This window comes from Perca fluviatilis, chromosome 12, assembly GCF_010015445.1.
Source record: "Perca fluviatilis chromosome 12, GENO_Pfluv_1.0, whole genome shotgun sequence".
Taxonomy (NCBI): Eukaryota; Metazoa; Chordata; class Actinopteri; order Perciformes; family Percidae; genus Perca; species Perca fluviatilis.
The window spans coordinates 28,915,264-28,940,655 of record NC_053123.1 but is presented as its reverse complement, the minus strand read 5'-3'; the positions used below and the strand labels follow the sequence as shown (position 1 = coordinate 28,940,655).

The 25,392-nt window shown below is 42.1% G+C and overlaps 1 protein-coding gene across 3 annotated transcripts; it reads left to right on the top strand.

The window, feature by feature from the left end:
* The first annotated feature begins 203 nt into the window (after positions 1–203).
* On the top strand, positions 204–24,017 carry rif1 (replication timing regulatory factor 1). Of its 3 annotated transcripts, none has more exons than XM_039817810.1 (36): positions 204–413; positions 919–967; positions 1,515–1,651; positions 1,778–1,856; positions 1,962–2,058; positions 2,166–2,296; positions 2,431–2,525; positions 2,751–2,940; positions 3,525–3,617; positions 3,952–4,090; positions 4,213–4,364; positions 5,855–5,966; positions 6,092–6,277; positions 7,900–8,010; positions 9,042–9,104; positions 10,018–10,118; positions 10,838–10,924; positions 11,025–11,098; positions 11,633–11,813; positions 12,232–12,339; positions 12,488–12,637; positions 12,991–13,090; positions 13,177–13,466; positions 13,551–13,753; positions 14,754–14,847; positions 14,947–15,078; positions 15,729–15,871; positions 15,977–16,066; positions 16,156–16,210; positions 17,148–20,477; positions 20,565–20,693; positions 20,815–20,901; positions 21,680–21,798; positions 21,910–22,060; positions 22,195–22,318; positions 23,081–24,017. In XM_039817810.1, the coding sequence occupies exons 3-36, from the start codon at positions 1,536–1,538 to the stop codon at positions 23,368–23,370; spliced, it is 7,602 nt and encodes a 2,533-aa protein (XP_039673744.1). In that variant the 5' UTR covers positions 204–413; positions 919–967; positions 1,515–1,535; the 3' UTR covers positions 23,371–24,017. The 3 variants fall into 3 exon arrangements, with proteins under 3 accessions (XP_039673744.1, XP_039673742.1, XP_039673743.1); XM_039817808.1 differs by having other exon boundaries at positions 10,015–10,118; XM_039817809.1 differs by having other exon boundaries at positions 1,480–1,651; positions 10,015–10,118.
* The last annotated feature ends 1,375 nt before the right edge of the window (positions 24,018–25,392 follow it).

Here is a 25,392-nt window from a genome sequence, read left to right as displayed (position 1 = left end):
TACTTATGTTATGTACAATTCTGAATACTTGCGTTTTACTTGCAACAGAGTATTTCTATTCCTATTCATTTATGTTTGGTGTTTGATGTATTCTGTAAAGCACTTAGAATTGCCTTGTTGTTATTAATGGTAGTATTCAGCTTGCTGTTTTACTTATAAAATGGGCGGAGCCGGACGTGACGTATGCGGGGTCAAAGGTAATTTTGTACGTCGGCGTGGTGGTTTGGCGCCAGCAATTTCGCGGGGCAAGAAGAGCACACAAGGGAAGAAGGAAGCCAGAAATATTGACGAAAATAAAACCTAAAGAACATAGTTACAAACGCCACTAAGTGAACTGGACCGGTGGCCTTAAGTGGTTTTGATGGTGTGTCTGTGTCGTTTCTGCTTCTTGCGTTTCATCCTGAACTCCCGAGGTGAGCTGCGAGTGTGTATGCGTGTTGTGTTTATAAAAAAACAAAACAAAAAACGTGTAAATATTTGTTCGGTTGCTGTGTCTATTTGCTTGTCAGTAAGTCAAAACAAAGAAGGACCAGTGCGCCGGGAGGTGAGGCGGTTTCACCCCGCTGTTAGTCCACTTTTCTCCGCATGGAACTTCGCTAGCTACAGGCTCGAACGTTCAGCCCGTTAGCTAACTTCATAAAGCTAGTTAACGTTAGCAGGCTGCTTGCTAGTGCTGTCTTGCAAGATGCGGTCAACGACTCGGGTCCCTGAGTAGTTAACGTTTCTGAAATGTGAGAGGTGTGTTCGGTAGGGTTGTTTACAAAAGGACACACTTTACAGACTTGTTTTGGTTCCTCTGGGTGTCCGAGAGGAACTTGCTATTTAACTGCTGGCCTCCGGTAGCATCCACAAAACGTGTCAACACATTTGTTCAGGCGTAACCTTTTTTCTTCTTCTTCATTTATCTCGTGTTTACAGATCTGGATACAGTGGAGGGTGAACGCAGCTCTGCTTAAATCTCACTGAGGTAAGAAGTGATGTGCATCTGTCTGCCTGCCTGTGTATTCATTTTCATTATGGCAGCTCTGTGTGGCCATGGTGTGTATAAAAAGCTCAAGCGAACCACTGACTATATTAATATCACCAAATCTAGGTCACATATTATTTACAAATATATCAGTTCTTCTTACATTAGGAATACACCAATCTATGCACAGAACACGGCACCATGTGATCCAGGTTCATATTTTTGCACACCCTGCATAAAACCGTACATCCTTCTTTTTCCTTTCTAAAGCAGTTTTATTGTACACGCTTGGTCTTTCACATCTCTTTTTTTATATTTATTGTAATATTTATATTCTATATGTGTTCTTGACTGTTGCAGTACTTAGCTCGATTGTTTGTTCCCTTGGCATGTGTTTATTGTATGCACCAGACACACCTAGGCAAATTCCAAACTTACTTTGGCAATAAATCTGATTCTGATACCATAGTTTTTATTTATTTTTATAAATCTTAACCCACTTGTGCCCAAAGACTACTACCTCTCATCCGCTCCCTGTTTTGTAAAGCCCTTGAGGAGGGGAGTAATAATGATGGCGTCGGCGGAGCCTCCGAGCAGTTCCAGCCTTCTCCCCTTGCTGGAGTCTCTGGAGGACAGCGCTGCTGGACAGTCTGAGCAGACGGACGCCTACCTCACCATCGCCAAGTACGATCCCTGTGCTCGTCTTTGACCATCCTCTGGATATGTCAGAGCATGTGCTGTGTCAGTGTTGCTTCAGTTACAACTGGAATTTGTTGGTTAGAAAATAACGTTAGTTTTTTTCCTTTCCAGTCGGCTCAGTGGAGAGGAAGGCCAGCAGTTTCTCCCTGCAGTTGAAAAGCACTTTTCTCGTTTGGGTAAAGCCATCTTGGTGAGTCTTTTGCGCATACAAAGTTGGAGAACCTCTAAATCTCCCATATTAAAGTTCTTGATATCTATGATGCCTAATTCTGTTCTTGCCTCCTGTTGTTTCCAGGTTCACATAACTAGTCCGAATGCAGAGCTGAGCCAAGCTGCCCTGCAAGCTTTAGGGTTTTGTTTGTACCATTCTCGCGTTGTCTCTGGAGTGCCTGGTACATGAATTTACATATTTTATTATACATCATCATTTTTTCACATGTGGATTCTATAGTAATGCAATTGCAGCAGAGGGTAAAGCTCTCTTTTTCTTGTTTTCCAGAAACCTTTGCATCAGAAATACTATCGGCACTTAGCTCCCAGGTGGTGAAGTCTGCAGATAAAAACACATGCACCAGAGCATTATGGGTCATTTCCAAACAGAGCTTCCCTCCAGATGTGGTTGGCAAAAAAGTGAGCATCAGTAGAGGTTTAAATCCACGTAGATATGATTGAAAACGGGGCAGTGATGTTTTTTATATATGTTTTTTAAGAGTGACAGGTGTCACAGCGCTGCAGTATTGATCCATGTTGCTTCTCTCACTCAGGTGTCGTCTATACTGGAAACACTGGAGAGTGTGTGTAGCAGAGAGGACATCCAGTCTGTGGTGATGGAACATGAGGCCTTAAATGTCGTCATCAGGTAAATGAACAACAAATCATGTTAATGCTTTACTGGATGGGAATATTTATATGAGCAAACGGGACATGAATCAGATCCTCCATGGTTGATGGTTTTACATTGTTATTGGTTACGGATCATTCTTCCTCTATTACATAGATACTATTACATGTGTATATTGTTATGAATACTGGAACATTGATTGCGATAGCAAGAGTTGGTTCTAATTTGTCCTGGTGTTTACAGGATGCTGGAGCAAGCGCCGGCCCAGATGGGTGAAGGAGCGCTGCGGTGGGCGAAGCTCGTCATCCCGCTGGTGGTCCACTCGGCCTCCAAGGTGCGACTACGGGCCGCGGCAGCCATGGAGTTGGGCATGCCTCTTCTCCTGGAAAAACAGATGGAGGTGGCTGGAATCATCGAGCCGATGATGTCCTCAGTGAGTGTCTCTCTGTGTCATTAACAGTGCTTCAGTAGTTTCAGTGTGTTACTGTTTGTACTTTGTGGGATGTAACTGAATGCGCTACACCAAATGTCTGAAAACATTCAGCCCCAATAATTACACAACAGCAGATTGGGGCTGCAACTAACAATTATTATTATTTTAATAGGTCGCTTATTTTCTCTAATAATGGATTAGTTTGGTCTATGAAAAGAAAATAGTGACAAATGTCGATTAGTGCTTTCCAAAGCCCAAGATGGGCTCAAATGTCTTTTGTCCACATCTCAAAGATATTCAGTTTACTGTCAGAGGATAGAAGAAACCTAGACAATATTCACATTTAAGAAGCTGGAATCAGAATTTTTTTTCAGAAAAAAAGGACTAATAGTAATAATCAATTACTACAGTAGATCTTGTATAGTTTGGTTTTCAAATTGTTGATATTAATTAGGATATATCAATAGTCAAGGTGCATGCTTCATTACTGCATGCCGTATTGACGTATAGAACACCTGCGAAGAGGGAAAAGGAATTGAGCAGTATAAGTAACTCTGCTGGCGTGCCTCATTTTGTCTTTACAGAAACTGATCCCAGAGCTCCAGAAACTTTTCATGTCCAAGAATGAAACCAATGTCCTGAAGCTCTGGCCCTTATTTGTGAAACTGCTCGGGAAGGTAAAGTGTGTGTATATGTGTCCGTGTTCTGTCTCTGAGATACTGGCACATGAATGTGTGACTAAAGAACAGTCCTTTCTACAAATCCTGAATGTCCATAAAGGAATGTGAATTTACAATGAGGCACATTAAACTCTATAAACTTTATAGAGCATCCGAAACACTTTGTGGTTTCAATTTTAGTAGCTCCTCTGTTAGCAAAATAGATTTAGCAGATTTATTTCTGTCAATCCACCAATCAATTAATCATTTCAGTGCTAGTTGAGAGAACATTCTTAAAATGAACATAAGTCTTGACAGTTCTCCGACATATTGAAACCTATTTCCTACACAGTTGCTGCACAGAGGAGGTCCCTTCATCAACTCTCTGCTGCATCTGGAGGAACTTGGTTTCCGCAGCTCTTCTCCCACCATCAAGAAGATCGCCTTCATTGCCTGGAAGAGCCTCATAGATAACTTTGCCCTCAATCCAGGTGAGCCTCCACTCTCTGGTCCCAGTTTTTACTTCCTCAGACTAATCCTGTTTTTGAGCTCTTCGATTTAGCTTTGCACAGTCTCTGTGGCTGAGTTTTAATTTCTTATGTCGATCCTGAAGCCATCCTATGCAGTGCCAAACGTGTGAAGCTCCTGATGCAGCCGCTCGCATCCATCAATGTCAGGACGGAGGCCCTGATGCTCACCAAGGTGGAGGTCTGGTGGTACCTGGTGGTCCAACTCGGTCCCAACCTGTCACCCATTTTTGATCAGGTTAGACATGCCCCTCTTTTCTCTCTCAATTCAATTTTATTTATAGTATCAAATCATAACAATAGTTATCTGAAGACACTTCACAGATAGAGCAGGTCTAGACCGCACTCTATAATTTACAAACTCCCAACAATTTCGTTGGTAACAAGCATTTCTGGAACATGAATGCACACAGATAGAAAGAGAGAGGAGATCAGTGTGTCAAAGGGAGTCTAAAACTATAACCGCATAACTATGAGCTGGTCCAAGGCAAACCTGAGCCAGCCCGACAGTGGTTGGTAGATGAATTGGACGACTACTGTGACACCTCATCACCTGTACTATCCAGTCTGCACCAGTAAAAACAAGATGTAGATCCCACATTATGTCCATTATCTGTAGTGCTGATTTAAAAACAATATGAAGGAATTATACACTCTATCAAGGAGCTGCTGTCCCCTGTCACCATGGGGTGGAGTCTCAGTGTCATGCACTCGATTTTATATTTGAATCAGAAAAGGGTTTATTGCCACAATACGTTATACACTTATGTGGAGTATGCCTTGGTGAATGGTGCATACATAAACAAACCTATTAAACTTAATATGAAATAAACAATACATACAGAAACAAATCTATACATACAAAATAACTTTAGTCTTCGTCTATCTTTACTTTTTCACCATGAAACTATTTAGATTTTTCGCTTAAAGCCTCTGAACACCCACACGGGTGTTTTCAGTTATTCTGGCTGATTAGACTCTCTTCAGGTTGAAGGTGGGCCGGAGCTTAGGTGGGAACGTATTAGGTCACAAATTCTTTCTACCAATAAGGATGATTTAAGGTGTCATTTGTCCCGCCCTAACAGGTGCAACAACACTTAACAGTGGCCTCAGGAAGATGTCAATCACTCAGTCTAACCACACCCACACAGTCCTGGAAAAGGTCCAATCGGCCACATTAACTTTAAACACCTGTGTAGGTGTTCAGGGCCTTAAGTTTTATTTTGATGCATATATGAAGACTTCTTCATTTAGACACACTTAGTCAATGCAAAGTCAGAGAGCAGCACAAAGAAAGTTAGGCAGGTATAGTAGCATGCTGCCCAATAAAAAAAGATGTGTAATCTCTAGAGAGCAGCAGCTTAAACCAAAATATGGTTGCAATTACGTTTGTAAAACGTGTCCTGTGGACAGCTGGATTGACTAAAAATCAAAGTGTATCTGTTCCATGAGACGGCTCCTGTGTAGACGAGAACAAAAGTCCCAAAATGTGCATTTTCCAATAGTTCACTAACTGATCAGTTTAATTTTATTTTTATTTATTTTCTCTTTCTATGATGTTAAATTGTTTTTAAATTCAAAAGATTTTAAAAGGTCTCCCATTTAGCCTCATGACAGCTGCCTCTCTTTTGATATGAAGATATATAAAACATTAGATATGATGTACTAACTTGTTTCATCCTGAGTAAAACATTGTGTTGTGTGTAAATAGTATTTGTCTCTCTCCAGGTTTCTGTTCCTCTGCTACAGTGCACTATTGGATCCGACTCCTCAGTTCCAGTCACCCCTTCTAGAACTGTCAGTCAAAATGGTGCTGTTGCACCTGGCACACCAAAGACTAGTACGTTTACACAGGCCTCTCAATCCCTTACAGTCTATGATGCTCTACACCATCTTACACAAAGACTGAAGTTGCACCAGAGTCAACAAGGACATTGTGTATTTTTTCCACCTTTCCTATCGCAGGCACTTCAGTCTTGAACAGCTTCAGCAACCCTGCCAATACGTCTCGGATGAACCTGAACTCTAGCGTCCAGATCCCCTCCACCTTCCCCTCCATCCAGCTGCTGGGCCTGGAGATGTTGCTTCACTATTTTCTGGGACCAGAGGTTCTTGCCACAGCAGCAAAGAAAAAACTCCCCCTCAGTCTTGGTAAGAATCGGAGCCACACATTACCTACTACCAGAGATGTCCACAAGTCATTTTTTTGGCTTTTGGAAAAATAACTCCAAGGCGGGGTTACACTAGAACGGCCAGGACGGTCATTTTGACAGTTTTGAAATTTATATGTTTAATAACTTTGCTTACTAAAAAAAATACAATCCTGCTGGTACCTGACTTTTCCTAAAAGAGTCTGTATTTTCATTTTAAATAGTTTTTTATATACTGTACATTAAATTACACAAAAGGCAAAGAAAATACAATCACTTTGAACCTATTTTGGCCATACACTGTCATATTGACCGCTCGGGTTTTCGCGGTTTTGTTTTTAATCTTTTGGTGGTTGAAGATGCATCTTGGTTGCTTAGTAATAATCATAGCCTCTGTCAGAGAAACGTAACTAGCGGTCTCGAGTAACAAGTGTGGGCAATGCATCACCGATGGGCCGAAGGCACAGCCAGAGTCGGTAAAGTAGGCTACGGCGTGGATGGTTCTGAATCAGAAGAAAAGCCCCGGGCGCTCGCTCTGTGAAAGGCGCAGTAGGCCTACACGTAGACGGTAGCTGTCTACGTGTTCATATAACTTTATACATGTTACAACTGGCTGGAATCATTGCACACAGCTGAGAGCGGCGTTTATGGAGGAAAAAAAGGGCAGCGGCGCACGGTCCGAGCTGCGCTGCGCACCGCAGCAGACACCAAATCGGAGGCAGTGCCTGCCAGGTTAGGTTAGGTTATAAATGTTCAAATAACATACTTTTAATTGTTATTTGGCTGTGAATTATGTTGAATGAATTTCCCCCAATATGTTTCATGAATGTATGAAATAATCACGGTTTAGCCTACTAGGCCTATGATATGATATCAAGGGCGTTGTATTGAATCAACAGCCACGTGCAATTTAGCTAGCAGGTGAAGGTGAAACTAAAATGTGCGAGAACTCTAGACTAATACAGGCTTAAATGAACTGACAATATAAGTTAAACGACTTACAGTTGTCAAGAATGCACACATGCCATCTCTTTTTTCTTTCTCCCTTTTCTCCGAGTGGCGCGCGTGCCCACTTGCGTTGTGAAGCGCGTGTCTGCACTATTCTCCGTCGACGTGCTCTTTACAATCACTGCTGATAGACGGCTTTTTGTATGTATATTTCTGATACCGTGGCGGGAGAAATCTAACCGTGGCGGACCGCCACTTGCCAGTCAACATAGAGGAAACACTGTGTTGCTCTTGTGTACTTGAGCTTTTAACTGAAGGGTTGTATTGTACCTTGTGAAGTTTTTGACCACCACTAGAGGCATGAATAGAATACAGTGGGTCCTCTATTTGTTTGTAAGAGCACGCAGGCAGTGCAGTTTAACATTCTGCTGAAACGTAACACACCAACAATTTTCCTAGCAATCACCACTTCAGCATTTGTGTCGACTGAAAATTAGATGGGCGGGAGAAACGCAAAATTTCTATTAATTGACCAATAAACTGAAAACAAATGGAAATTCAGTCTAATTGTGCTACCTTCAGCTGTTCAACCTTTTCATAATGTGTATGTGTAGGTGAATGAAAAAATGGCAGTTTAATTGCAACATATAAAGCCACACTCTCTTTTCTTTCCAGAGCCCTTGAACCACCCACTCCTCTCCGGCGCTTCCGCTTTCACTAAACATGCTGCTGTGCTCATCTCGAACGTCAGAGATGGATTCATCAACATTGGCAAAGACGCTCCAGGTAAACGCCACAGCTCTACTGGACTCAGCTGTGTAGTTTCTAATAGTTAAGCAGCTAAACAGAATGGAATACCCTCTCCACCTCTTCCTCCTCCTGTCAGCATTTGGCAAAACGTTGATTTTAAGTTTTATATTGTCAAGAACTCTATATAAACTGTAGGAGGCCATGTTTGTGTAAATGCTCAAGTTCACAAATATGGAAACTGCTGTTCTTGACAATTTATATTAATCGAATTTAAAAAAATATAATGAAGAGGAATAGTGTTGGCAGATTAAAAAGAATCAAAAGGGCTTTTACATGCACTTTCGTAACCTGGTGGTTGTTGTTGGCTTTCTGTAGCAACTTAATTTCTTAACGGGACTCTGTTAAAATAACGCAGGGAGCTGCAGTGTTGTTTTAAGGTACCTGTGGGACAATAAAATATCAGTTAGTACGAAGTGGTTTTAAGATTGTGTAAGTGCATGACTGAGCCCCTTTCACACATGTACTGCAACCCTGAACTTATCTAGACATTACCCAGAGGAGCTCTGTGTGAGAACGCAAATCTGAATCAGTTGGACCGGACTTTAAACCGACTTTACCCGGCCAGCTTCTTCGTACAACGTCTGTGTATCGATTGAGCGCATGTGTGAATAGAGCGGCTCATTGTTCAGAGAATTCACAGCGAGCAAAATGGGCGTGTTGATGAAGTTTCTAACAAAAATGTCTAACTGGAAAGACTATTAGTTTCAGCAGTTTCTGCCAAGAGACTCTGCTGTTCATGACCAAATTACGAACCTGCTACTTGACCGCGATGTAACTGTGTTAACACTGCAGAGGAATGAAAAGGAAAGATGATTACTCGTAGCCACTAAAATGTCTATGCCCATATAAGTATGCAAACCTTGTTTCAAAAGTAGGGCTACTGGTTGCTGCTCATCACCTGCATAGACATCCGTATATTCCATTGCAAGTTCTTATATTACCTGCCTTAGGCATCTTTTGTCTGGAGCGCACGTAACATTGACGTTCTGTCTCTTCTTCTCCTACAGATTCTCTTTTGGCTGTCATATGGACAAGCCTTGTCCGGTTTGTCAACCTAACTATAGAGTCTGGTAAGTACTTGGATGTTAAGTCATCTTTAGTACACTCTGATATGTGGAGAACTACAAAAGAGCTTTCTGTGTGCTAAAGACATTTGCAGGGCTTTTATTTGTTTATTTTTGACATGCCTTGTGACTTTTTATTACCACAATAAGACATGTTCGGTTGTAGAACTGAAAACTTTGATTACTTGGAAATTCCAGCAAAGGGACAAATAACATTGCAGTGTTTCCTCTATGTTGATTTGACCGTGGCGGCCCCCCACGGCAACATTTCTGCCCCCCCCCATTGAGTGCATGTCGGAGAACATTTTAGGTGCACTGCATTAAGATATGTAATTAATAGTGGGTTTATTGTTATTTGCTACAGAATGCTTAGCCTATGTGTCAAGATCAAAGTTGGCCTATATACAAACTCAAAAAGTATAGTTCTGAAAATATGCCTCATTGTGTCAGTTCCGTTTCATGCGGGGTGGTTTGGACCTGCCTGTAAAGGAAACACTGCATTGGTCCATGGCATTCCCACTGCTTTATTGTCTTAATAGAGAACGATTTCATCGGTCATTGTGGCTGCTGCTCAGCAGTGTGGGGATCTTAAACTTGTGGTTCCCGCCTCAAAGCTCCACATAGAGCACCCTGATTGGGTCTGGGCTCTGTCATTTGGGAGGAGGACCAGTGAGACCTCGACCTCGTCTCCTGCCCGACCCACTCCCACTGTCACATCAGTTTAAGTCGGAGCGGTCAGATCCTCGTGGTCTGGACTGCGATGAAGAGAAAAAAACACTGAGGGGTCCGTCCCCAATGATGACCCTCTTCTCTTAAATTAGACACATTTCCTTCTCTCAAGAAAAGACCAGGTTTTTGTTTGCATTAGTCATTCTGCTGATGAGTTTCTGAGATGGATTTTGTCCCTGGCTCTCAGTAGGCAGTAAGAAGGATCGTCAGGGCAGTGAAGTTTTGACACTGATTCTTCAGGCTCTGCAGAGCATCGTCACCTCAGAAGCTCTGCCTGCTGACAAAGTCCTGGTAAGACCGAGATCCAAAACCTTCAAGTCTCATCACTCACTGTAGTTACACACAGAACACAATTAGTCATTCCAATATATATCGCTAGTGATGCCCAGATAAAGCCTCATAAGGCATTGAAGCTTTCCAGCAAATTGGTTCACAAAAGTGTTCATTTCATGAGGCTTCATTTGCTCACAATACCACCTGGTGGTCAAAGAGTGTAAAACAAGCTGACATATCAGAGATGATCTGTGATACTGTGTCAGAGAGGGTTTTTGACTGTATTTTGCGCCAGTAATAACAATATCAATTTTTTTATTTCCATTTATATCAATATGTGTCTTCTGGTGGTGTACTGTAACTAACATAACTGTATAATAATAAAAGGATTTCCTTGAGAGGAATGCAGCTATGAAACGTGTGTAAATCAATCCTTTTGGTCATAATATAATAATAGCAGGAGGGGCAATATTGGCATTCTAAAACTGGAAAATGCCTGTGGTTTACCGGGCAGAGGGCAGTGAATGTGCTCGTGTAGATCATGGATGTGTAATAAAACCGTGTAGATTCGAACCACTTCCTATTCCAGTGATCTGGGATTTCTCGACAAACTGTTCGAAGCCTCGGCACAGACCGTAACATCTGTCGCACCTCATTTTAATTTTCATATTTTCTTTGATGTTTTCATTGACCTTCTTAAGACTTACCATTTTAACTGTTGAATCTTTCACCTCCAGATTCTGTTTGAGGCCACGGTGAAAGGTATTCCCCAGAGAGTTCTTGGCTCTGCTTCCTATCAAGTGGGCAAGATGGATGTGCTGAATGTGAGTGATTCTTTCTCCTCTGTTAAGCACATATTCATATTCAGTAGTCATGGGAATGCTCATAAAGAGAATTGATTAACATTTGTATTTCATTCCTCAGGGAACGCCAGCTCTGTTCCTCATTCTTCTCCTCTACAACGGCAACGTGCTCTCAGCCTACATAGAGGACGAGAGGTGGGTCTAATGTTATTTATTTACATCAGTTGAATCTGTGCTCTCTCTACACCAAAGCAAATTTCCCAGGTATTTAGTCAGTTTTTTCCCCTCACGACTGAAACTTGATTGTCATAATTTAGTGCAGAAGCTAAATGGGCAAGCACTTTTGGATGTCATGACCCATTGTGTTTTTTTTGTTTGTTTTTTATAATTACTTGAGTAATGTTTAATATACAGTACTAAAACATGATTGAACTGTGGTAGTTTTGTCAGAGAGAATGGTTTGGAGCCCTCTGGCACTGCAAATGTAAACTGCAGGATTAGTTTGAGTTACTCCACCAATACAGGTCTGTTTTTTAGTTATATTGATTTAAACAATTGGATATTCTCCTAGCCCAAAAAAAGAACTCACTTAAATACATCTTTAAGCTATATACAACATTTTTCATATGTTTTGTGCATTGGAGTTATTTGGGTCCATGAATGTGTTGCAAACTATGTATATTACGTCACAACCCATACGAGTGTTGCTCGATCGCTTTCCGTCTACAGGTTTTTTCACTGCCTTCAAACGCTGGTGGGCTGCGGTCTGTCAGGCCCCACTTCCCCTCTGGCGTTTGGGGAGGCGGTGCTGGGTGCCATCAGACGCAGCGCTGGGTCTGTGCAGAACAAGGAGCAGCTGTGGAGGATGTGGAGCGTGATGGTCAGCCCCCTTACCGACACCATCACACAGGTAGGCAGAGAATCCAAGGGATTGAAGACCCGTGTCGTGTTATATTTAACAGGTTCCTAGTAGGGGAGTGCTCTGAAAGTTAGCTTGGCTGTGTCAGCAGGAAGTGGAGGACAAAATCTAATTTATACATTATAAGTTTTAGTTTGGATTTTAGTCTTGCTCAAGCTGATCGTCTAGTTGGGTTTAATGGTCATTCGAGGCATTTTGTTAATAGATCAGTATTTGTAAAACGACCCGTTAGCAGCAACTGATACTTGAGTTATGAAAAGAAGTTTTACCACCGAGCAGCAATTATTGCAACGTTAGGTTTGTGATCATCGGAAAAGCTATTAACTGCAGAGTGATGTGTGCAATCAATGAACTTAACATTTTCAATCACTACTTTTTATTTTTTTTTTTTTTTTTTTATTTTTAACAGTCTAATGAAGTCAACCAAGGTGACGCTCTGGAGCACAACTTCAGTGCCATGCACTCTGCCTTGTTGTTCCCCATCACACACCTACTAAATGGCACACCACTACAGCAGGTCTCTTAATATTTTTTTTTTATCTTGCCTACATGACTATCCTACTTTTAACCATTGTTTGCCATTTTTGAAACCATGAAGCATTGGTCGAAAATCCTGTTTTCACTTCAACCAAAGGGCCCGATTCTGACCCATGTATTTTGTCCAGGCGCCCCAGAAGTCGATGCTTTCTTCGTGGTCCAAACTGTACAAAGTGTTCGCCCGCTGCTCTGCGCTGGTGGTCACAGCTGAGGAGAACATCTGCTGCGAGGAGCTCTGTGCAAAGATGGCGGCTGCAATAGACAGAGATGCCCTAATGGTGAGTAGAGGAGAGGAAAACTGCCATCACGTTAAAGCAACGATAACCGTGATGTGATATGTAACATCTAAACAAAGATTATGTTTTGTACGATTACTACTGCTAGAAAAAGTCCATTCATTAAAGAGTTTTCAAAATAACCCATAAATGATGGTGGCTGCTACTTTTCCATCATCAGCGAAATGTATCCCACAAATAAATCTTCATCTGGAGGTTATGTTTCTTTCTTTGGTATAACCAAAAAAAAGCCTAAATTAAAAAGCTTTTTGATTTCTCAAAAGTTTTATTTTAAGTGTTAAAATTATTTGTTTTGAAAACAACCCTGACATATTGATGCCGTCTTATCTCTGCAGGTTCCTTCAACATTGCATGCCGTTGCAAGCATCCTCCAAGTCATTGTTGAGTGTGTGGACTTCTCGCCGTACACGCCACAATTTCAGCAGAAGCTGAAGTGTAAGAGAACTCAAACTAACCTTATTTCAATCTTCACACTTGGATTAAATGGATAATTTAATCTGTATTCACTCTGTTTCTTCCAGCTCCTCACACTCCAGTAAACTGGATGAAAAAGAGGAATAAGGTCCTGGGGAATCTGTCCACCTTCCAGTCCTTACTGGTACAGTGTCTAGAGGTTTATCTGGAGGGCCCTGAGGCTTCCTCTGACGCCACAGGACTGGCCCTGGTCTCCATCCTGTCTGCTCTCTTCACCAACCTCTCTCTCGCCAACACTGTCAAAGAAGCTCTGAGTTCGCTGATTCAACCTCTCACCCTCTTCTACAAACAAGCAGCCAGTGAGCCGCCCAAATTCTTCTCACAGCTTCTGGGAAAGGTGGGATCTTTGTCAAATGGTTACAGTTACAGTTGAACATATTTTTAAACATTTGAAGTTATAACAGTCTTGTGTTTTTTTCAGCTGGAGAAGCTTCTCTGTGAGATTCTCGGCTGCCTTCAGACCCGCTCTACTCTGCCGTACGACGACGAACTCCTGGCTCTACTTTGCCCTTTGCTTTGCGTGTCGTTTCCTCACAAGAACAAGCATCTCCGCACCTCTGTCGCTCAATTCTGGAACTCCACTTTCGGCAACTCAGCCACTCTCACGTACCCCGATGAGATCAGGTGAACATCTTCAGGTCACATTTAATGCTGTAGTCCCATTTTGACTCGGAGGAAAAGGCCAAATTTGTATTGATTTGGATAGAGATCAACATTTAAGAAAAGATGCAAAACAGATTGGATCTTTGGCTCGTAATTTTTATCATGGGACATTTAATTTAAGGTGTTTTTAAATTTAAAATCATTCATCCTCACATTAAGCTATCAAAATATGATGCATATAAAAATTATGGTGTGTGCAACTGTGCCATCATCAGGAAAATAGTTCCCACAAATTAATCTTTTTCTGGAGGTTATGAAGGGCTGGGCGATACGGAGAAAATCAGATATCACGGTATTTTTTACTAAATGAATCGATGCCGATTATTACGGCGATTTTGTAGGGTTGACAATTGGTGCTTTCACAAAATATTAACACAATGAGAGTTTTTAAATTGAATCACCAATAATGTTGATTAATGATTAAGTCTGTAAAGGCAAATAAAAAAACAGCTGGTGAGTTCAGAAAAATACATCACTTTACTGTAATGCAGCCTTTAAAACCAGGAAAACACTTGTGTCATATCACGATATCCAAAATTTAAGATATCTAACCTCATATCGATGCCAATATAATATCGATATATTGTCCAGCCCTAAGGTTATGGCAGTTTTTTTGGTTTGAATGAACAGACAAAATTAAAAAACTTTTTGGTTTTCAAAAGAAACCATGATTAAAGTATGTATGTATGTATGTATGTATGTATGTATGTATGTATGTATGTATGTATGTATGTATGTATGTATGTATGTATGTATGTATGTATGTATGTATGTATGTATGTATGTATGTATGTATGTATGTATGTATGTATGTATGTATGTATGTATGTATGTATGTATGTATGTATGTACAGTAATGCAACAATAGAAAAGTTTGTTTTATGACAGGAACAAACAATACAAGTAATTGGATCCATCCAGGTGGCCCAATCTTATCAATGTTCCCAATTTCCTTACACAGACCAATATTGAGCCAAGTGAAGCAGAAGACCCCGATCATTCTTCCCGGCTTTGAGGTTGTCTGTGTTTCTGATGACCTCAGTGGACCGTATTCAGTGAGTTGCTTTTACCTTTTTAGTGTTGTAATTTCATCTATATTCACTGCGCTCTCTGTTCTTATTGTCATTTGTGGCTGATCTTGTTTGTGTCTGAAGAGCGAGAGTTCCCAGTTGGAGACCAATCTCAGTGGGATGCCAGTTTCATCTGTGGGGAAGAGGGACTCACTGCTGGGAAAGGCTGCTGAGCTGAAGGACAGGAGCACTGGGAAAACCTCTAAACCGGTTTCTGTAAGTTTAGACTCTAACCACACCAGGTAACCAAGTGGCCTAGCTGTTTAAGGTGCTGACATGTGGTAGCAGTGTCTCGGTTTCAAGTTTGAGGCTTTTGTTGCATCTTTCTCCCCCACATATATCCTGCCAACTCTACTGTACTCTCAAGAAGACAAAACATATCTACTAACCTAAAAAATGCCCTAAATACTTCCACAAGTTAACATGCATGCATACTATGAGATGGGGTGATTGGTCATCCTATCACGTATGTATTTAGATTAGTTAACGTGCCATCTTCTGAGGTGTTTTTTTTTTTTTGTGATTTCATCGGTTGTTCCAGCCTGCTGCTGTACTACTAAATATGTTGCTCATTATATTGTATATCATTATATTGATGCCTGATGGTCTGTGATAGAAACAGATTTATCAAGATCAAATCATTACAAAGACAATGTTTAGGCATGTATTGGAGGTAGAAATATATTTTTTACATACTAAAAAAACTAAATGTAAGATGTAGATTTTGGAAAAATGAGAAGTCTCCTATTCTGTAAGAAGAGAAAATGTTTTGTGACCGTGCGAGACAAGTTATTGTGCTGAGACTTGTTTTGTTTTTTTTTAGTGCTCATCATCCCAACATTGCACAATTGTGTTCCTTTCAACAGACAAAGCTGGACTTTGGCTCTCCCAAGCCTCCCCGCAGAGGAGTTTTGGAGGAAGAGGCCTCCATCGACTTTGTCTTCATTCCTCCTGAGACGAAGGAGCGAGTTCTGACGGAGCACCAGAAGGAAGTGAAGAGGACTAAAAGGTCAGATTTGTCCTCTTGACTGTCCATCAGTGGCGTTTAAAAAATACAATGGAAGTGTCCATGTTGTCAGTCTTGTGTAGAGATAATGTTTTCTTTGGTGCACAGGGTTGACATCCCTGCCATGTACAACAACCTTGATGCTTCTCTGGATACAACAGCTTTCACTCAGTACACACAGAGCCAAGAAGACTCTTTGTAAGTTCAGAGCATCTGCTACCAGAATCAAGATAAATCCCTCTCATAAAAACACAACAGTAACGTAATAAACCATGTTTTTCCCACAGGGACAAACTGGCAACTGAACAAGCTGACAAGGTTACCAAAGAGGCTCCTGGCAAGGTAATGAAACACACATCCCAATCATTGGAAAAACAAAAATCAACACTGCCAGGAAAGACTCTACTGGGGGCTGTTTTTGTCCTGTTTTTCATTCTGCTAAAGTGAGAATGAACAAAACAAAAACTCCTTGTACATCGTTACTTTGCATTTGCAACACCGACACAGCCCATGTGTATTTTGGGTCTCAGTTTTTACCATTAATGAATTTAACACTGTTACTACAGAAATCATTTGGAGCGTTAATTAAGACAGTAGCAGGATTGTGCATTGGTCAGCACACTTAATTGACTTAGTCAAAAAAATAAACTGTAGACTTGCTTGATCCCAGCTCACATATCAACATACTTTAAAAAACCTACTTAAAAAATCCTTCTATCAATTTCCAGTGCTTACTTGTGTTGGGTGGCAGCAGGCAAAGTCTACATGTCTTTCTCCCCAAACACCCTCCAGCTCTTCCTGGGGGATCTTGAGCTGTCCCAGGCCAGATGTGAAATCTCTACAGTATGTTCTGGATCTGCTCCAGATTCTCCTCACAGTTGGACTTGCCCTGGATACCTCCCCATGAGGCATCCAGGAGGCATTCTGATCAGAGGGGGGTTGTTGTTACGTTACACAATTTTATAATGAATCACAGTAGCTCCCACAGTGCATAAAAACGATGAGTCACGAACATTATTGTTTTGCTTTGGAATTATTTTAATTAGTACACGCACTTCTTAAACCTATTAAAGCTTTAGCACATTATCTTTTATGGTGTGCCCTTTCTCACACAGATCTGAAATTAGGTTACTGTTAAGGTTTAGGGAAAGACTCAGAATATTCTTGTTTCAAATGACTTGACGATTTTTGGAGCAATGAAACATTTAAATCAGTACACGTCTGTGATTTTCTACAAATTCACACTTAGATTTACTTACTTGCATTTGGTTTCTTTCAGGTTCCTCAGGAAGATGTGGAAAAAGAGGACACTGAAATTCTAATAGAAGACACTCAAGACTTTACCGGCCCAAAAGCAGTAGAGAACATACCAGAAAACCACAAACCGGAAGAGGTGATACCTGAGTCAGCAGATGTTTCTATAGAGGATTATGTTGAGAGTGATGATAAAGCAGAAGACTTGGACATGCAGTCTAAAGAAGGCACAAGTCCTAACATCTCTAGTTCTTCAGATTTGGTATCGGGGACTCCCCAGAAACCCAACAGTCGCCGTCAGTCCTTTATCACCCTGGAGAAGTATGCTGAGGGAAAACCTGCCAGTCCCAGCAGTGCGTCCACATTCACAGGTCTCCTAAAGACCTCAAATAGCCAAGAATGCTCTAAGATCAACAAGAAGTCTTTCTCTCAGGCCTCCCTGACATCGACTGGTTCTATTTCTCAGGATTCCCAGTCCTCCAGGACAGGAAAGACGGACTCGCAGTGTCCTGTGAACAATGCTCTTGAGTCCCCTGTAAGGCCAAAAGACTCTGGGACGAAAAGTGGGCCAGTAAGGCTGATTGAGAGACTGCCCAGTGACCCAACAGAGGACAAAGACGTTATCCCTGACACCCAGACTGAAGTGGAGGACAAAGAAGGTACAAAAGTGGCTTCCTTATCGGAGGAAATGAAACCTTCAAGCCAGGACGAGGAATCTGAACCGACTCTGGATGATTCTCACTCTTCTGGGACTTCTCCAGGTGAACCCAGACGCTCAGGACGCTACAGGGTCCGACCTCTGCTGCCTGGAGAGGACCCCGAGGAACGGGAAGAGAAATACACGCCGTTGAAAAGGAGACGTTCCGGAGAGGAATCCAAAAGTGATTCTCCAAAGCTGAGCTCAATGCAAAACAGACCAAACACAAGAGGTAAGCAGGCTGCTGAAGAGGACAGTGGCAGAGACAGATTACGAACGAGGGCCCAGAGGGACAAGAGGGAGTCAAGCCAAACCAACTCTCAGGGTAGAGCACCCAAGAAGATGAAACTGTTCAGAAATTCTGAGAACTTCCTTGATAAACCTGAACCCAAAAGGAGATGCACCAGAGAGGATGAGTCCAGCCAAACTGACTCGCAGTCTGATTTTGAAAGCCAGTCACAGGGTAGACAAAGACGGCAGAGCAAAGCATCATTGGAAATCAAGGAGGAGGGTGGAATGAAGAAAAAGGTTTTGCCTGAAAAAGAAGAGTCCCTCCAAACTGACCCACATGAGCTTAAGATTGTAGAACTGGCAGAAAAGGATGCTGATAAGCCAAAGAGAGATTCTCAAATGATCACTCCTTCCCCTCAAACTGGTGGCAAATCCCAAGAGTTTGAGATTGTGGAACAGACTGAAAAAGATGGTGATAAGCCAAGGAAAGATTCTCAAACTGTTACTACTTCTCCTCAAATTGGTGACCAATCCCAAGAACTTATAGAAAAGACCAACAAGGAAAAGAGAGATTCTCAGATAGTCACTACTTCTACAACTAATAAAGAATCCCAAGATGGAACAAGCACCACAAACAAGTTGGTGAATGACTCTGAGGTAAAAGACAAACTCAAGACAAGTGAAATCACAGATGACAACCTGAGTCAAGAGGACTCTCAAGGGATCACACCCTCGTCCTCTGACAGCCAGCCTCGGCGTAGATCCAGAAGAAGCAAGGCTGCGGAGTCTGAAGATAAAAGTGAAAATAAGAATTCATTAGAAAGGCAGACTAGGTCCAATTCTCAGCTAGCATTGTCAGCTGTCGGTCAGTCAGAGGCCAGCATTGGAGGTAGGACCAGAAGGAGCAAGGTACAAGAGGAGCAGTCAAAGTCAAGTCCTAGCTCAACCCCAGAGAGTTCTCAGTCATTAGATAGTGCAGGATCCATAAATTCTTCCCGAGGCAGGGGCAAATACCCACGAAGAAGATCTTCTCAGGTGTTAGCCAGTAAAGAGTCTTCCGAGTCTGAATCCTCCGAGGCCAAAGAAAGTCCCCCAATTCCCAAAAAGAGAGGACGAAAACCTCGAGCATCTCTTCCAAGTCCTCTCACCCTTGAATCCGGAAACAAAATTAATAACGATATAGTTATAGTAAGTGATTCACAAAGCGTAGAAGCTAAATCTGATTTAGAGGATTCCCAGGAATCTCAAGATTCGCAGTGTTCTGAATTACTTCAGGTTACACACAACGTTAAGGGGCAAAGTAATGCAGAATCTCCAATGAAGGTGGAGGTTGATGCTGTTGTAGAGAAAGCTGAAACGGACAACACAAAGAATAGTGAATCGCTCGGTGTGTCACCTCACAACGAGCAAACTCAAAAGGAGTCGAACATCGATAATGCTTCCTCACAGGAAGCTGACGCTAAGGACGTGCCGTCCGCTGAAATGATTGAATCAGTTGCGATCAGTACAGAACCAACTCGGCAAGAGTTGCCCTGTGACCCTGTGTCTGTGTTATCTGCTGTGGACACAGTGGCGCCCCCTGATGAGACACCAGAGAAACTGCAGGCCTCAGAGTCTTCTCAGGAGAACGTAGAGAAACTGCAGGCCTCAGAGTCTTCTCAGGAGAATGTAGAGAAACTGCAGGCCTCAGAGTCTTCTCAGGAGAATGTAGAGAAACTGCAGGCCTCAGAGTCTTCTCAGGAGAATGTAGAGAAACTGCAGACCTCAGAGTCTTCTCAGGAGAACGTAGAGAAACTCCAGGCCTCAGAGTCTTCACAGGAGAATGATGTAGAAGTGTCTGAGCCGGTTGACAATGTTACAGAAAAACAAGAAGATGATTTAAATTCAAACAAAGAACACCCAGTTGTTCCAGTGGAGGATACAGCTGAAGACATTCACAGTACCACTTTGGGACAGAACCAGATGGAGTGTCCAAATGTCATTGATCATTTTTCAAAGGACAAGAAACCGTCTGCCTCCAGCGAACAAGGCGAATCAACACACCAGCACTCAGAGGCTAGTGCCGGTGAGGACATCACACCTCTACAGGAGAGCGATAAAGACGGTAACACTCAGATTGTGGACCGTCAGGATGAAGAGGAAACTCAGACCGCCAACACTGAGAACGATGTAGCCGCAAATTTGGACGCTGCACAGGATGGTGTTTGCAATGCTTCAGTGTTATCAGAATCGACAAACGATGTTTTCCTGGATTCTCCGGCGAAGCAGAAAGATCTGGAGGCTTTAATGGGGGCGGAAGGCGGCCAAAGCCCCAGCAGTGGCAGGAACCGAGGAACCTGGTCTCCTTCAGCCTCCCCATCGACCAGTATTCTTAAGAAGGGCCTGAAGAGACCACTAGAAGAGGAGAGTCCCTCTCCTCTTGTCAAAGTATGTGACAAAGCACTTGTAAAATGTCAAAATGCATCTCAAATACATAAGTCCACTATAATAATAATCTTTATTTCAACTTTGCAGTCCAGGCGTGTGTCTTTTGCTGATCCAATCCAACGTCAGGAAATGGCAGACGACATCGATCGTCGCAGCCCTGCTATCAGAACCAGCTCCCCCAGAAGATCCAAAGTTAGCGCCATACCACAGCCTAAGGTATGAATGAGGCCAGCATTGTTCTTCATTGCCTTGTTTCTGATTCACACGAACCAAACCTTTTCTTCAGCGAATAATCTGCTTTGATCTAACTTGACGCCCTTTCTGCTCCCTATTCTAGTACGTCACTACTCCAACAAAGGGTCTGCTGATTCTGAGTCCCAGAAATCTGCACAGTCCAGGTTACAAGAGCTCCAAGAAATGCCTGGTATGCAAAATTGTAGCATTCATTATTGTCACCATTTTCTTTGGGGGTGCGTTAAGGGCTTAACTTAAGGGCAGAAGACACCAAACAAGCTGATGGACACACAGACATGTCTTAGCAAAGAACACACAAAGAATAGCCTTTTTACACAGCCAGGAGACACGGAGCAACATTTACATTCATTGTGGAGTTTCTCTCCACAAGTCCAGTATTAAGGCTCTAGGGATGGCAATGTCCGTCTGTCGATCGCTTCGGTCCAGACTGAAATATTTTAACTATTGGATGGATGACCGTGAATTTTTGTACAGCCGTTCTAATGAACCCAATGACTTTGGTGACGGTCTTTCATCCGGTTATCCTTCCGTCAACAGTTTAAACCTTTTTGTTTGTCCAATAGTTTGGTTTATGACCAAATACCAGCAGAACTAATTACACCCCCACCAGCCTCCGTTGTACTTTGTGTTGATGGTAAACATTATAGCAGCTAAACATCAACATGCGATGATTACCATTCTAAGCATAGCACACATTCTTATTCCTTGTCAAAACCTGGTGCCTACCCACAATGCAACTTGATTGCAACTTTGATGTGCTGTAAACCCAGTATAGTAAGTGGGTGGCTTCATAGAGTTCTCTGTGGGTGCATTCATGCAAACAACACTTCACCATACACACTTTCATTTGATTCCGTTTTTATTTAGAAATATTGATTGGGGCAGCTTTTTGTTGACAGTTAAAGGCTTTTAGTCCTAATGGTAGATGCGACCCTTTTTCTCCCCAGATTTCCGAAATGAGCCAAGAGCAGCGGCCTCCAGTCTCCAAAGACTGTATCTACCCGGCCCTGGTTGGCTGCTCCACACCTGTAGAAGCCGTGCTGCCTCAGATATCCTCCAACATGTGGTAAGTACAGAACAGGGTTGAACAAAGGAAAATGTTTCGTATTGGGTAAAATATTGATCTATTGTCTTAGGAGGTGCATTTATTTGTTAATGCTCTTTATTCTCCTCATAGGTCTCGTGGTTTTGGGCAGCTTGTTCGAGCCAGAAACATCAAAACTGTCGGTGACCTCAGTGCTCTCACTCCCAGTGAAATCAAGACTTTGCCAATTCGCTCCCCCAAGATCTCAAATGTCAAAAAGGCACTTAAAAACTATGAACAACAGGTACGCCAGGGGATAGAGGGCTGGAACAGCATTGAGATCACACAGCACAAACACAAATATTTAACCTCAATTTTACAAAAACATATAATTGTGAAGTTGTTCTTGTATTTGACATCTGAACAATTCTCTTTCAGCGTAAAGGACGAGGTGGCGATGAGTTGAAGAGTTTGGATGAAATGGAGATGACGACCTCTGAACTGGAGACCAGTGGTCCTCAAAACCTGGATGAGGAGGATAAGACCTCAGGAGAGACACTAGGTGTGTAAAAACTGGTTCGGTGCCACGGGGGTTTTATAATGCGACAAATACATTTATTTTCAGACTTACATTTCACCCATGAATTTGTTGGAATAGTTTGACATTTTGAGAAGCTAATTTGCTTTCTTGCAGATAACTGGATGAGAAGACCTATACCACACTAATATCTGTATGTTATGCAACCAGCCAGTCAGCTTAGCTTAGCATAAAGACTGGTAACAGTTGACCCTGCTCTGTTCAGCGGTCACAACAGTTTCCAACCTTTTATGCTAAGCTGACCGTCTCCATTCTGTACTTTATATTTCCTGTATAGACATATCAGTGGTATTGGTCTTCTTATCTAACTCTCCACCGGTAAGTATTTCTCAAAATGTTGAACTTATAGAGTAGACCCAATCACAATGTTTGTTCCAATATAACTTCCAAGTGGAAAACTCTTGCATCCCGTACATACAATCTAACGGCACTGAGCAAACAGGAATGACTGGATATACTCTAATCTCATTCATCTAAAATGCACGTTTAAGCAGGAAAGTCAGATAGGTCGGACCTCCGTGTTTAACTATATATCTTTAAATGTTACAGTTAATGCTGAAAATGACGACAAAAATAAACACCAATTTCACACATCTCTGCAATTCAGTTGTACTGCCGTTTGTGTCTGTGGTTGGGGAAACGCAAAGTGATGTTTGTGTTAGCGCGTCATCATGGCGATTCGGTCTATACTTAAGTTTCTAAACACCGTCATCTGTCTGTCTGCAGCAACAGCACTGGTGGACGAGCCCGTTCTCGCAGCTGGGAGGCCGGAGCTAGACGGCCTCGGGGATCAGACATCTGACCCACCGGCCGGAGAACAGAGACCTGGAGGGCAGCCGCACCCTGAAGAGCTGCTGTCGGACGTGGAGGCCCTGACCGACCGGATGACGCACGTTGAACTCAGCCGCTGCTCCCCGCGGCAGCTCGTTCAGATCCACGATCAGTTAGGAGGCGTGATGAGGCGCTTGGTCGTCGAGCTGCAGACACGCCTCTGCCAGACCGATGGTAAACCCTGAAGAGACTCCACCTGGATCAGACGGATGCGTAGCTGTTGAAATGGCACATAAAAGAACTATTCAAGAGGAATCTGCAACAAAAGATAACATGATCTTCTATCCTAGATATCTTAAATCAACAGATTATATGGTTTTAACTCACAATGCCTTGGCCTTGTCTCACCTTAGATATTTTTTTTCTTTGCTTAGTGTTTTTTGTTTTGTTTTTTTAAATAAATACTAGCAGCACTTTTTTTCCATTTTTTAGCTTAAGCTGTTGGATAGTTTATATGGTTTTAAAGAAACACTCAAAGGGAAGCACAGTCACACCTTTTTTTTAACAGTTGTAGTCTCTACATGGATGGTATCTAAAGACATTGTAATAAAGGACTGAAGACAAATATCTCTCTACACACACTGTTCCAATATGTTGTACATATGCTTTCTCTCATGGCATTTAAATCCTTTATGTGCCTATTTTAGGCTGTTTACAATTCAACTTATTAGTACTCCTGTATATTTTGTACGTTTTTCTTAGTTTGTAAGCCTTTTCTGTCACTTCAGTTTTAGTGCATTTTTAAAGTCATGAAGCATACTGTAGATGGTATTCTGCACTTCAGTTTATCTGTGGTTTTAAATGCTTAAATAAAAGACAGAACTTTATAATGTTTTGAAGTTCAGTTACATTTTGTTTGACATGCATACATAAATGGGAGCAAATATTCATTGTTTCACATGAGGCGACAACCCATACAGCACGTTTTTGGGAGGGATACATTACAACAAATATTTGTTTGAAGATTTGGGTGCAATCTGGACAGTGATGTACCAACATATTATACTTAAAGCATTTTAAAAGGCATTTTAAAGACAATTATTTGGCAGTGACAGTTGATGGAGCTTAAACGTTTCAGATGTTTTAAACTATTGTTTTAAAATACTATTGAAAGGCTGCTCTCATCTAAATTAATGATGCCCAAGGGCAAATCCCTTAAGTGATTTCTATGTAACTGATGGACAAAATTGTTGTTTTGTAGATTCAAAGATTTATCTTAAAGGTCCCATGGCATGAAAATTTAACTTGAGGTTTTTTAACATTAATATGCATTCCCCCAGCCTGCCTATGGTCCCCCAGTGGCTAGAAATGGTGATAGGTGTAAACCGAGCCCTGGGTATCCTGCTCTGCCTTTGAGAAAATGAAAGCTCAGATGGGCCAATCAGGAATCTTCTCCTTATGAGGTCATAAGGAGCAAGGTTACCTCCCCTTTCTCTGCTTTGCCCGCCCAGAGAATTTGGCCCACCCATGAGAGAGAGAGACATCATGGCTTTCAAACGAGCAAAGTGGCAGTTGGTCAAGGCCACACCCCCACCCTCCACCTTGACCCCCACTCCTCCTCAATAGCTATAGACACAGAAATGACACATACTAAGGAAAGCTCATTGTGGGACTGGCTCTAGTGGCTGTAATTCTGCACCAAGGTGGAATTTTGGGAAAGAGACCACTAAGGCCTATATAAAAGCATCCAAAGAGCACCATGTCATGGGACCTTTTACTTCTAAAAAAAAGCAAGAAAGAGGCTTCGGCAGTCAAATCAAGTGGGTGTCTTCTTAAGTTACAGTCTTATGAGTATCAAGTTCTCTCTTTTGTGTTTTCCTGCACAGTGTTTCCTGCAGTAGACAGATATTTCACACAAAATCAAATTTTAGAAAAGATCTCTACTTGATTTGTCTGACATGAGGAATCTGGTTTCCATAATCGGGTTAGAATGTTAGAGTAACCTGATTGTCCCAGCTGTCTGCTGGAGAAACCATTTTGTAACGGTTTCTTATTGGCCTTCACTACACAGTGCCACAAACGACAACAACTGACGGCACAAGGTCTCCCCATTGTGGGTTGGTTTTATGGCTTAGGGCAGGGGTCTGCAACCTGTGGCTCTTCAGCCCCTCTCCAGTGGCTTCCTGTGGCTTTGACAAAAGAATTATACATTTTAGTTTTTATTATTGTTGTAGGCCTAAAGTGATTCTTACATTCTCAATTGAAAT

Bases quoted from the DNA above. Each gene is read 5' to 3' on its own strand.
- rif1 (XM_039817808.1), top strand. From the start codon at position 1,536: ATGATGGCGTCGGCGGAGCCTCCGAGCAGTTCCAGCCTTCTCCCCTTG. The intron at 2,526-2,750 runs GTAAATGAACAA...TGGTGTTTACAG, and splicing joins GCCTTAAATGTCGTCATCAG to GATGCTGGAGCAAGCGCCGG. The intron at 9,105-10,014 runs GTAAGTACTTGG...CCTGGCTCTCAG, and splicing joins CAACCTAACTATAGAGTCTG to TAGGCAGTAAGAAGGATCGT.